Source organism: Stegastes partitus, unplaced genomic scaffold (genome assembly GCF_000690725.1).
Source record: "Stegastes partitus isolate 25-593 unplaced genomic scaffold, Stegastes_partitus-1.0.2 Scaffold148, whole genome shotgun sequence".
Taxonomy (NCBI): Eukaryota; Metazoa; Chordata; class Actinopteri; family Pomacentridae; genus Stegastes; species Stegastes partitus.
The window spans coordinates 626,236-639,352 of record NW_007577879.1 but is presented as its reverse complement, the minus strand read 5'-3'; the positions used below and the strand labels follow the sequence as shown (position 1 = coordinate 639,352).

General features: G+C 42.2%; 1 protein-coding gene across 1 annotated transcript in view; it reads right to left on the bottom strand.

Moving 5' to 3' along the window:
* The window catches only part of astn2 (astrotactin 2), a 298,857-nt gene that overhangs the window by 123,222 nt on the left and 162,518 nt on the right, over positions 1-13,117 (bottom strand). Inside the window, exons 9-11 of the mRNA XM_008279213.1 lie at positions 6,297-6,381; positions 5,093-5,167; positions 2,433-2,570 (exon numbers count right to left, since the gene is read on the bottom strand). Of these exons, the coding sequence (XP_008277435.1) occupies positions 2,433-2,570; positions 5,093-5,167; positions 6,297-6,381 (298 nt within the window). The remainder of the gene's footprint in view (positions 1-2,432; positions 2,571-5,092; positions 5,168-6,296; positions 6,382-13,117) is intronic.

The following is a 13,117-nucleotide window of genomic DNA, read 5'->3' as shown; positions in this document are numbered from 1 at the left end:
GACCTGTCCAGGTGAACCTGCCTTCTCCCTGAGTCAGCTGGGATAGACTCCAGCCCCCCATGACCCTAGTGAGGATTAAGCGGTGTTCATACTTTACCACACAATATGAGAAAACAAAAACAGCCAACATGAGCTGATGGAAGAGTCGACGGAAATCAATAATCAGTTGACCAGAAAAAAAAAAAAAAGATTTAGCACCCCAAGGATGATGTTTCCTCTTGAGCAGACTCAACATCACCTCTGTCACCTCAAAAGTAATTCAGTCACTTACCAGTTAAACAGTGGACAACATTTTGCTTTTGGGTTAGTTGAAATCTGACTTAGAAATATGGAAATGAGGTAACCTCTTCACATTGCAAATAGACATTGACAAAAACAACACTCATGGTAATGTAAACCTACACTGTGCCCTAAAATGGAGTTGAATTAGAAAGCTAATATATGTAGTGGTGTGCGGGAAAACCTCAGGCAAAACAATAAGTAACCGACTATATGCAACCATTTATTGGCAGATTCCCTCACCTTGGGGTAAACATGTCTGCATGTAAAACACTGCTCACCATCTCGTGGAAAATCACACGGTCTGCTTAACTTTACATGAATTTTAATATGTCACGTACAGCATGTGTGTTAGCAGTGCAAATGTCATAAAGTTTCATGAATGCATTTGCAGAAAACTTCTTGCAGAGAAGCAGTTATAGAGTCTTTGTATTTACTATTGTGTGTCTCAGTTGTATTGTTTTTGTTATGCTCATTCTTAATGTCAGAGGCTGGAAATGTCATTCTGAATGCGTTTATCTTGAATTAAGATGCGTATTTAATGAAATGCCAGAGTGTGTATTTTTGAGCACTAACGATTTCCTCAAGGTGAATGAACATACGTATGGTACAGCTCAGGCACAAGCTGCGCAGCCTCCATCCATACAGTGACAACAATAAGCGGTAATTATGGAGCAACATGTGTACCGCTGACTTTTGTCAAGACTATAGAAAGAGCGTGAGAACAGATGTAATTATGTCCCGTTGTGTTGCGACACAATGGACTGAAGTGGATTGCAGTGATTCACAGGAATACTTTCTACTGTATTTCTGTCTTTTACGTTGTGTGACAACATCTTCATGCAGCAGTAGCAGACAGTTTGAGTTTCAAATTTAAAAAAAAAAATCTCTTCCCCAGCCTGGTATCAGTTGGATTCCATAGATGGGTGATTGTTTCCATCTGTAACTGATGCTCTGACATGTTTTCTGATGTTCAGCTGCACTGGTGCATGCCAGCGTCTGTTGGCTGGTTGGTTGAGAATAACTTTTATGTTGCCAATATTTTGTTATTGCACTGTGGGACTGCCAAATCCATAACCTTGTTGACACCACTGCACCGCTGGGATTTGTTTTTCCCAATCCTTGCTGTATGCCCGAGTTGTTTTAACGCTGCTTTGACTGTCACTTTAGACCCTCTAGATCAGCGGTGTCCAACCACTGGGCCGCGGACCGGTACCGGGCCGTGGGTCATTTGGTACCGGGCTGCACAGATAGAATAAAAACGTTTTATTGGTCTATTTTTATTTCCAGCAGAGTCTGCAGGGTGTTTTATTTTGAAAAATGACTAGCTCGTCTTCCCGTCACTTCCGTTTGTGCTCGTTTCCCGTCACTTGACTGTCAGTTTTTATGCCCGGCTGCTAAACGAAGCGGCAAAAACAAACGTCTCAGGAGAGCTGCTTTGGAAAGTGGGAGAGACTTAATACTGAGACAGGAGAAAAAGTAATCATGTTTAGCAATAAAAATTAATTTTATTCATTTATGAAAATTTTCAATAGAAAAAAAACAATTATTATTTGTTATGTGTGTAACGACCGGTCCGTAGAAAAATTTCTTGCTTAAAATCGGTCCGTGGTGCAAAAAAGGTTGAAGACCGCTGCTCTAGATCAATATTCATCTGACGATTTAACAATCTGATTATGGATAATTGGGTTTTTTTTGGGTATTTGAGCTGCTTAGTTTTGAAAATGTTCTAATCAACGTGGGCTTATATTTGAAGTTTATAATACTTGCTGAATAGCACCCTTACACCTTTCCTTAATGCTCACTTGTATTTTTAATACCAAATAAACCAAATGCAACACTGCTGTAGCACTGTGGTGTTATTAAATGTTGTTATATACTATTAGAGGATTTTCATATAACTCTATGCTAAACTCAGAACTGCAATATTGACACGGATGCTGGTGTCATGGCAACAGCACACACTAGATGCAAAGATATATTATTTGGGCTCATACGCCACAAGACACAATAAAGTTTTATAAGGTCGAGCCATGGTTTATAGTTCAACATTCACTTATTTCACTGTATTTGTCAAGTCCTTCCAAGGAAAAAGGGAAAAAAAAAAAAAAACTGGTTTTAAATGAACCAGCTCTGAGCACAGTCAGACTGACCTGACCTCCCCCGGATCCTCGGTAACCAACACGTCCGTCTTGCAGCTGGCGATGGGGTTGATTGACAGCTCCACTGGTGGCACGACAAAGCTTTTGCTGACTGGCAGCCACAATCCTTGGCCCAGACTGTAGAACGATCTGTATTGGCATTAACCACAAAACCATAAATGTCAATTGCATTACCGTCCCATTTTTACGTTTTCTAATATACACAAGCAGACCTCGTAAATTATGCGCATACATAAACATGCAAAGACACTAATAGGTTTGAGAGACTCGGGGAATGTGTGGCGAGGTTTCCGACAGAAAGGCATTACTTTTTTTTTTTTTTTTGTTGCGGTTTAATATGCATAATTGGTAGAATGGGCTTTTCTTGTGAATATTTTTTTGCTTCAGTCAGAGCAATGTGAATGTGCAGAGACGGCATGACAGGATGTGATTTTGATACAGAGGATTTTCGGGACGTATGTAGGCGAGAAGCTAAAACGTATGGGGTCATTTATTGTGTGACATTCAAGAATTAAACCAACATACAAAGAAGTTTGTAAATAACTTAAGTGGCCACTGGTCATGATAAGAGTTGTTCAATTTATTACACATTTTTTAGATCATATTGCAACAAAGGTGGAAGTGTTTAGAGCCAGCCCTCTGTTATATTCCACTAACTATGAAGGTATGAGCTGTACAGTTTCATACCTGCATGCCAACAAGACAGTAATTGCTCGCCTGTGACGTTAATTCCGTGTGAAAACTAATTTAACTGATGTTCACATGTGGTGCATCTATGGCACAGTTGGACGTGGAAACGCAATTGGAGAAATGCATTAGGAGAAGCTGTGTCGGCCTGGCTTTTTGTTTATAGCGTTTTTTTTTATTTATTTATTTTTTTGTAATCCCCTTTTCTCCTTTCTCTTTAAATGCAATGTGTTCTGCGGCTCAGCGATTCGGCATGTAGCGCATGCGACGCGTGTGCTGATGGCCATTGATCAAGATGTTGTAAAAAAAATAATTTGGTTTCGCCGGAGATGGTTCTCCTAAGTGAAGATTAATATCCTCAGTAGGTGACCCTGCAGGGGGGGAAAGGGGGGAGTCAGACATGTTGCTTGGGAATAACAACAACAAGTGAGGACTAAAGATAGCAAAGGACATGGTTGTGCTCTGTGCTTTTATCTGAACAGGTGAGCGACAAAAGTACAAATTCCCCAAAATCTAGAAACCAAGTTTAAGTTTAAAAACCCCCAAAAACCTTCAACTTGTACGAAACATTGCTGTATATCGACCAGAATTAAAGGATCTGAATGCATTACACTCCGTCTGACCTCCCCTTACCACCAGACAGTTCCAAACTAATTTGATTTAAATCCATTCTTTATGTAGCCATCATACCTTCAGATCAAAAATGTTCAAGAAAAAAAAAAAGCAAGAGGCAGCTCTGGTATCCTTTAAAGCTCTACATCTGTGAAACCAATCCACATCGAGATTAAGCTCCTCTTTTTTTCTGTAATAGCATTGCAGTCTTTTTTATTTTTTGCCCTCTTCCCATACATTTCACTGATATAAAAACTTTCCAACTTCAACCAAGCGCGAGCTTCCCCTCGCCCGCCGCATCTTTACTCACTTTTGTCGGCTATCTCTATCAGCGTGTTCTTGGCTGAATGCATCTGTGCTCTACAACCGTATGTGTGCGCGGTTGTCCTTTCATCTTTCTTCTCTAACAAACTCTGGACTGACACATTACTTCATCCAAGCACATTTGGCTGCTGCCTTTGTGCGCGGAGATGCCGATGCTGCCAGAGTCCCGTCTCAAGCATACTGTAGCGCTTTTAACTGGCAGAGCATGGCTGAGAGATGAAATACGTTTTCTATTTCCTATTTTTTTTCCCCTTTACTGTAGGTTTAGTACGTCATTTCTTATAGTGGACTCAAACTGAGTAGCTAACCCTGCAAGGTCAGTGTGAAGAGGAGCGAGATTACTGTGACAAAGACTTTCCTCCTACCTACGAACCGGAGGAGTGGGGAGCATGAAATCAGAATAGATTCGACGCCTATCCTTTAACACGCTTCGGTTACGCAGCTAAACAAAACCCGACAAGAGGAAAAAAAAATAAGCATATCAACTCGTCAGAAGTGTACAGATAACATCGTGCCGCGTATTGACAGATATCGCTGTGATGTAGTTGTATAGCTGCGGGTTCAGCAGGGGGTTGGTGTGAGTGGGGATTACAGGATCTCTTAAAAAAAGAAACAGCTGAGTGATATCGTATGGGCCCTCTGAGCTTTGCACTTCTTGAAAAATGTCACACACGATGACCCCATCAAGAATGAGAAGTGTAACAAAAATGGCAGTAAAAGCATTTGGAAGGAGTTCACCCAGGACTGCTCCTTGGGCTATTCTCCACACACACACACACTAACACACACACTCATACACAGGAGGGCCTCGTCGGTGAGACTTCACCCTTGCATGAGGTGTATCTGCTGTGTCCATCCGACTGCGTTTATGTGCATCTGCCAGCTGCTTATCTGTATGCTCCGTCACACACAGCCACACAAGCCCACGCCACCAACACCGCCGCCGCCGCCGCCATCGTCGTCCCATTGTGTGTCCGCAGAGTCACAGATGGCTAGCTCGGGAGATGCGTCGGAAGCAAAGGACTCACCTGAAGATCCTCTCTGGGGCCTGCTCTCCTGTAACTAGGTCATAGCCTTTCTCCAAGTTAGCATATGGCCACGGGCTTGACACAAAGACAGAGAAGAAGGGGCGCGAGATCAGACGTAAGCATTCATCAATAAGTGCTTTTGAAACTAAATGAAAAAATGTGTTTGTCTAATCTGAGCAAAAAATCATGCATAAAGATCTTTCAGTGAAGCAGTTGAACCCTCCTGTTACCTTCAATTTACTGACATCTTTTATCCTTGGGGTCAATTTGGCCCCAGCAATTTAAACCTCCACAAAATTATCATAATTAAAATTGTTACCCAAGTTTGTGCATAAATAGCTCTTTAAATAAAACAGAAAAACATATGTCAATCATTTATTTAGAGACGTTTAACACTGACTGGGGACAAATAGACCCCATAGATAATAGGAGGGTTAAATACTTCACAACGCATTTAATACAACACTAAACACGGTCACAACTAGCACGACTTGATTAGAAATGTTCAGCTGGATAAGACTGCCCTCTGTTCTTGCAGCTACTCCTGCAAAACAATGAATGGAAATTTGATTGGTGACTGGATGGAGTCCAGCAGATGACAGGTGCAGCTGAATAACAACGTGGGACCAATGATTTGGGAAGCCAGCTAATTGTCAAACAAGGTCAGAGTCAGACGCGGGGCTCGTTTCTCTCCCTCTCCTGCCACTTTCCGGTGACTTTCCCCTCTCTCTCACGCCTTTAATTTCTGTCCTCCCCTGCTATTTTGTTCCATTACACACTACATCTTCCCTTCTACTTAGTCTTCCTTCTGTCTATAGTCCTGATTACCTCTTAAGAGACCACTTCCTCAAGTGGAAAGGACCCGCAGAGGTACATCTGCATGTTTTAGCTCATTAACTACAAATTGCTTATATTTTACATGACTGCCGGGCATTTTTTTTTTGAAAGCATACAGTAAGTTGTTAGATCAATTTCCCCTACCTCGGTTTCCATTCATTTCAATACTCTGAAGATCAACTGGCAGACACCGGAAACCTGCTGGAGTTAGCCAATCCATCACGCTGAACAATTCACCTTTATTTTATGTAAAGTTAATACGGTGCACTAATGGGGTTTGGGGGGTAGAGACTGTGAAATCTTCTGTAAGGTCGCTGAAGTACAAGCGAGTCTTTAAATATGAGTGGAATAAGCAGACGGGACTTACCCTTCGTTGCGACCCCAGTCGCTGCGAACGCAGAGGTGTTTATAGACAGGATCAGGGGAATAACCCTCATGACAGCTGCATTCTCCTGTGGCACAGAGAGCACAAAACAGGCACGACAGCAGATACTTATTTATTCTCAGAAACGGAATAAATTGCCACATAAGTCAGCCCGGCTTCCTCATACTGTAGAGATGTATCCAATAAACAAGTGCTACGCTGGGTAAATTTGCAGCAAATTCTCTCCCAGTGAAGCTGAAATACATTTCTAGTGACATTGATATAATTAGCTGGACTTTCCTGGAATGCTTTACCCTCTTTTAGTGTCAATAATGTTCTTGGATTACGCAATAACAAGCCATCGGGGTGAAGCTACATGTTTACACTTCTGATTCTTCTACCAATATATCAATAAATACACAGTAACTGGACGTATTTTCGAGGTTCTGATGTCTCCATTCAGTCAGCGCCGAAAACGAGAAACACAAATCTGATCACACACCCGAGAATCCGCGGACTCCGTCGACTCGAATCTGACAGAGAGTGGCTGGGTTTTTGTTTGCTGCCAGTGTCACTACACGTCTTTCATCATCCTCACTGAGGCATTTCCATCTTTGAGAGTTTTATGTCTCAGTGCAAGATCTAAGTTCAGTCGTCCTCAGTTGGCTGGACAGCTCGCACCGCAGAACGAGCAGAAAGCATTCAGACGGCAGCAGCTCTGTGCGGCTACATGATGCTGCTAATTGCGTAGCTGGGGTCAGTTTTTTTGTTTTGTTGTTACCTCTCTGCCTCCTGGTGCTGCTGGTGCCTCCAGCTAGCCATGAAATATGAAACCACCCATTGTTTTCTATATTAAAACTCTCTTATCAACGCTCAGCAATGTCCGAACAAATCCTCTGATTAACAGGAGGTGATTAGCGAAAAATAAAATACCTTGTGTGGATTAAATACCTTGAAGTGAGGACGGAGGTGCTTTAAACTGTCATATATAATAAATAAAAGACGAGAGGAGACAACATGTGTACTGCCTTTTAAGTGGATGGATGCATTTGTGAAATCTTAAGTCACTGATAGCTTCACCAACCTTTCTATTAGCAGCGTCCCCCAAAATAAATGCAACCGACTTCTTCCTGTTGACCTATATGGAGGCACAACACTGGAAAAATGTGTAATGGCCACCCTTGGCAACACCATTCACATTTTATCACTCGGCGTTTAATAATTTATTGGACGAGTTTATAGGCTTTAAGACCCACCCGAGGAGTGATGCGCCATCAGGATTCATGGGAAGAGGAGCGACAAACGTGTTTTTATTTCGTTGTGACTGTTTCACGTGGCCTCACTAAATGAAGAGCAAGAGCTCTTGAAATGGCTCCACTTTAAACGTGGACGCAAGCAAACATGAGGAAAGGAGCCATTTGAAATAAAAGATGAATGAAGAGCAGGGGGATTGCAGGATAATTGTTGCGTCCATGACTGGAATACATATTTCATCACTTGAGCAAAGAAGTAAATACAAGAAATAATAGCTAATATTAAAAAAAAAGCAACACATACTTAGGATATGTGTTAAGGTTGTGGTAAAGGTTTGGTTAGACGTGGTTTAAGTTAGTGACAGATGATGGTTTGGGTTTAAATTACTGCACCGTCGTCCCTCAAGTTAAAGCTAATGCATCCAACCTGCCCTCCTCTGTCTGCTCTAAACATACATCATTTTAGAACATTTTCCTGAGATACCGAAACAGTTATTTTGCTTGAAAAGCACACAAATATGCCTCCTGTTCAAACACATGCATGCGAGCAAACATCCATTTCCCACCGCTCGGCTTTACATACACGTATAACCTAGTCATATTTAATTCTTCCTGAATGCCAGAGGCAGCACTTAGTAAAATCAATCTTGCGCATATACAGTCACATTGCGAGCTACCAGTCAGACACCGGGGATGTAACCTTGTGCTGTTTTTGCTCTTCTCCGTCCACTTTCGGTCTGCCGTGAACTGGAAATGGTGTTTTCATCAGCGCTCCATCAGTGGTTACTCTAACAACAGCGGTCCGGCTTGAATTATTATATTTGTTTGTTATGTGGCAATATGACTGACTGCACCTCTGATTAAGTGGAGAGGAGAAATGGAAGCAGAGTACATCGAAGAGCGCCACTGACAAGAGTGTGCCTGCTGCTGCTGCTGACAAATGGGAAAGTCACAGTGTGCCTGGTTCAGAAAGACACATTCAACGGGACTTTGTTAACGTACTTTTTAAGGTTTTTTTTAACCCCCTCTTTGGATTTCATCATACACTCCAAACAGAAAGTTAATCAATACCTAAATTACCTGAGTTCCTTTGCTGAATGGACTGCCTGCAAAGCGAGTCTGGAATCAAGCGGCAGAGCTGAACGCTACACGTGCATTCTGCCATGTTGCACAATGTCTTGATTCCTCAAACAAATATTTACATTTGGTTGAAATATTGTGGGCAACTTTATTTATATAGCACATCCCGGGAAATTCAAGGTGCTTTATATTAAATTTAAAAGAATAAAACAACTATTAAGAAATATACATCAAATTAAAATGAAGTTTAAATCATAGACTGTATAAAAGATGGACGTAGCTTCCGTGACGTCACCCGTTGGTTTCTGCACTGAGAAAATGAAGCCAGGGTTTTGCTACTTCCTGGTTGACATCTTGGATTTTTGGAGCCAGTGACGCAAAAATCGTCGGAGGGGGGCGGAGCCATAGGAGCAGCGATTGGTCAGACGGATTGAGAGGCGGGCCCTCTCTGCCCGCCCACATTTACCGCCTTCTGCTCGCTTCGTCTGTATGGTCGCTGCCGACTGTCAATCAAGCCAGCCACGCCCCTTGCCGCGCAAAATGTTGATGATTTTTGAAAAATTCAGTATTGATTTATTTTCAGATTGGCCACCTGATCTCTGGATTTGAACATGAAAACTAATTTTTAAAAAATCTTGAGCTGTAGGAATGCAGTATTTCATGATCTGTGATCACTTCATTCATTTCTATGGGAGCCAGGTCTTTTTGGAGCCAGCAGCTAGCGGACGTAGTGATATTGCAGGTTTTTGACACTTCCGGGTTGGCTTCATTTTTCAGGGCCGGTTGCCACGTCCATCTTTTATACAGTCTATGGTTTAAATGCAATGAAATTATGCAAATTAATTTGTAATTAAGCAAAATCCAATCCTTATCCAACAGATGAAATAAGACAAATGAAAGGTTCACATGACTTTTGCTCTTTTCAGCTTAACTTCAACAACTGTATGAAGCAAACGTATTGTCGGTTTGGATGAGTCTATTTCCTGAAGCCTCGCCTCGCCTCGCGGCATGCTAATGCAAGAAATCAGCCATGCACCCATAAAATTATCGTCTTCGTGTCCAGGTCAAAAGGTCAACTCCTTCAATATCTGCAGAAAATCAGAATAGCTTGTCTCTCTCTTTACCGTCTGATCTCCTCTGTTGTGTCTCCGCATCAGTATTCTCGCCGCAGCGGCCGATCTCATCGCGACAGAATTGATGGTAAACGGCTGTAAGCAGCTGAGCAAGTTGGTATTTGTGCGTGCGCGAGGGATTAGTGCATCTCGCTAATAACCAGTGTACCTGTTTTGTTTTTGCTTTCAGTTACGTTGCTTGCTTGAAAGGGTTTTGAATGACAGCCAGTGTGTCCTGATAATAACGGCGAGAGACAACACGGCTCTTTGTGAATAGTTATTTTGGAAGGGAACAGGTGGGAAGTCAGTGAACTGGAAGTTTTTCGTTTTTAGCTTTAGATTTGATTACACACGGAAAGCCAACCTGTCCAACCCTGTTTCATCTCAGTTTTTTTTTTTTTTTTGGGCCGTGTCTTGTCTCATCTCGGCTCCTGTGATGCCGCAGTGTCTGGAAAATGTGCACCTCTGTGTTCTGATATCATTAATTCAATGCAAAATACAAGAGCGTTTTATTTACATTGTGAACCGAACGAGACGCTCTGTGCTGTTTACGTGAGCAGTGCAATTAAGAGTATAAATCTTGGCAAAGGTATAATGTGATCAAACAGAGTAATCGCATGTGAATTAAGTGCGGATAATTGATTTGGTTATCTTATACATAAGCAGACAGCAGCCTAGCTCTCGCTGTCAGGAGAGATTCACGTATTATACGACTATATGCATAGGCCCCGAGGCTGCAGAGGGACCCGTTTACTAAATCTCTTCCACCTTGCTTCCCATGAGGTGCACCAGCCTGGAAGCACATTTTTCCTGTAATCTGAGACACACCTTGCAAAGCAATCAGCGGAGTGTGGCTCTCCTCCTTTCTGCAAATGCATTTAAGGGAGGATCAAGCAATTAACAGAAAGAGATATGTCTGGTTGATTACACATCCCGCCGAATTGACTAACCTTTAGCGAGGATCTGTTTTGTGTATTACTTTCTCTGCTTCTGTGAAACGAGGTGCATATACGATTTGTTATTCTTCTATTATGCAAAAATAGTGTGACAGGGAGGAGATGTACAGAAAAAGTTAATAAAAACTTTTAAAAAAGAAGATAAAGCCAGCAGTAAAAACACCCCACATAGAGAGAAGGGAAATTGTGATGGTGAGGTCATTAAACTTGAATGTCCCCGAACTGCTAATGCACTATGGCGACTGCACTCCTTTCACATTTACAGTATGCACTTGGCTGCAGTCGTCTTAAGATTTGAGAATGAACCCCATGTTTTCTTTCTCTCTGTGATGGTATAGCTTTTGTTGCCACAGCGATGGCTCATTGAGTGATCTCTTTTATAACCTTCATTTCTTTCCGTTTTTCAAAATATTCTATTTCTCATAAACATTTCAGAAGCTCGCTTAATGGCTTCAGTTGTTGTTTTGATGACGTGCAAACAGTGTCCAGCTTTTTTTTCTACAGTGGATTGCAATGTCTTCTTTCAGAAATGCATTGCTTTATTGATGACTAACCTCTGAAATGTGGTCTGTTCTTATTTCCTGACGCCGCCTCGATAAATCAGATGTTTGTTTTCGGCACATTGCGAGCGCAAATTGAATGTTTTCATGTATGTCTGGCCCCGGGGGCTTGGATAAAGTGGGTTAACTCGGTGATGCCAAAAGTTATGGTCTACTGATTAGAACATACTGTAGGCCTAATTAACATCTAATCACCTGTGATTGCAAATGGCCATTTGATGACAACAATTATCTAACCGTGCTCACCCAGTCCCTTCCCTGTTACATTGCAACCAGGTGTCGACGCAGACACACAACCCCCGATGCTGCACGCGGGGATTGTGTCATCCTGCGCGAACACCATTAGAAGATTGCCAATAAAATTTCTCACCATTGTGTTCTCCACCTCCTTGCTTTTTTTGCTCCCTCGTTTCAAAACCTTCCTGTGTCCCAAATTCGAAACCAAAAAAATGTAAAACGGTGGCAATCACTTGAGAGCACAAACCATCTTTTTTTATTTTTTCTTTCCCCCTTTTGACATTATATCAAGATGTGTGTCATTACAATGAATTCTAGCAGTTCACTCTAGCTGCGTGGATGATTTTTTCGCATTTCAAGGTTCACGGTTTTGGCAAAGAAAAGGAGTTATTGTTGGTCTGATGCCTATTTGCGCTTGTTATAATATTTCCAGGTGGAGGAGCGTTTCTGCCCAAAGACCTTGGGCAGATTCAATAACAGTGTTTTCTCCAAGGACTATACGTGTGTGTGTGTGTGTGTGTTAGTGCACATACAAGTACAGTATGTGTTGCGTGGAAAGCTAAAGCAGGGTTATATATATACTGCACATGTTACACACCCCAGCAGTTTCAGTTCCAATTAGGGGAGGTTGGAGTAGCCGGGGAGAAATAATGTCAAATGAGCAAAACAAAGGCAGCTCAGGGGGTTTGCAGGGTCTTTATGAGGTTAGTTATGATGATAGATGGAAAGGTGCTGGCAACGAGCGATTCACAGCCTGGCTAACATTACAATAAAGTGCAAACTTGAGCCACCGCGTTATCGTAGCTGCATCACGAGGTTTGAAATCAATTATCACATAAAGCGATGTTATTATATGAAAAAATAAATAAAGAATAGATTTGTGGGTTCACTGTATTGTCAACCCATTTTCCAGGAATTGTTTATTACATTCTGACAATATTGCAACATATCATGGAGCTGCTGCTGCATTATCAGCCACTACAGAGCTGGCTCATGCTCCGAGTCCAATTATATCAGATCCTCAACAAACAGTTGCATCACAAGCGTTCATCCACTGACCTCAGCGCTAGCAGCTGAGTCACCAAGTGAAGGTGAAAGTAGAGAGGATTGATTATCCAGGCGTGGTGGTGCGAGCGAGTGCTAGTCAACAGTGACAGTCGACCGGCGTGACTCAGAAGCGGGGACGGAGGCGCGCCGTGCAGATGGTGTGAGATAACTCGCCGAGAATGTACGTGCCTGTGATTACAGAGGACAGAGGGTGTCTGCCGATGCGCTTGTGTGCATGTTGGCGGAAACCATATGAATTCCCCCTGGTTCAAACGCATACATAAACATGGATTACAGTGTGTACAGTGCGGTTTTGTGTTCTGATGAAATGCAGGCACAACATTAGAAATGCTTTGCTGATGCTACAGTAGGTCACAGTTTTAACATTTGTAACTGTGGTAACCCCTGCGTGCTGCTAATTTAACCCCTTATTGATTGAGCAGTGAGCAGCAGTAAGCTGTTTTTCCTTGCGTACTGCAGAATAAGTTAGACTGTCCATGTCAAGAAGCCAACAGAAAACACCATCGGGCAGTCTTTATTGAATTAATGCAAACAGTGGAAGTAGAACTGGAAGAAGGA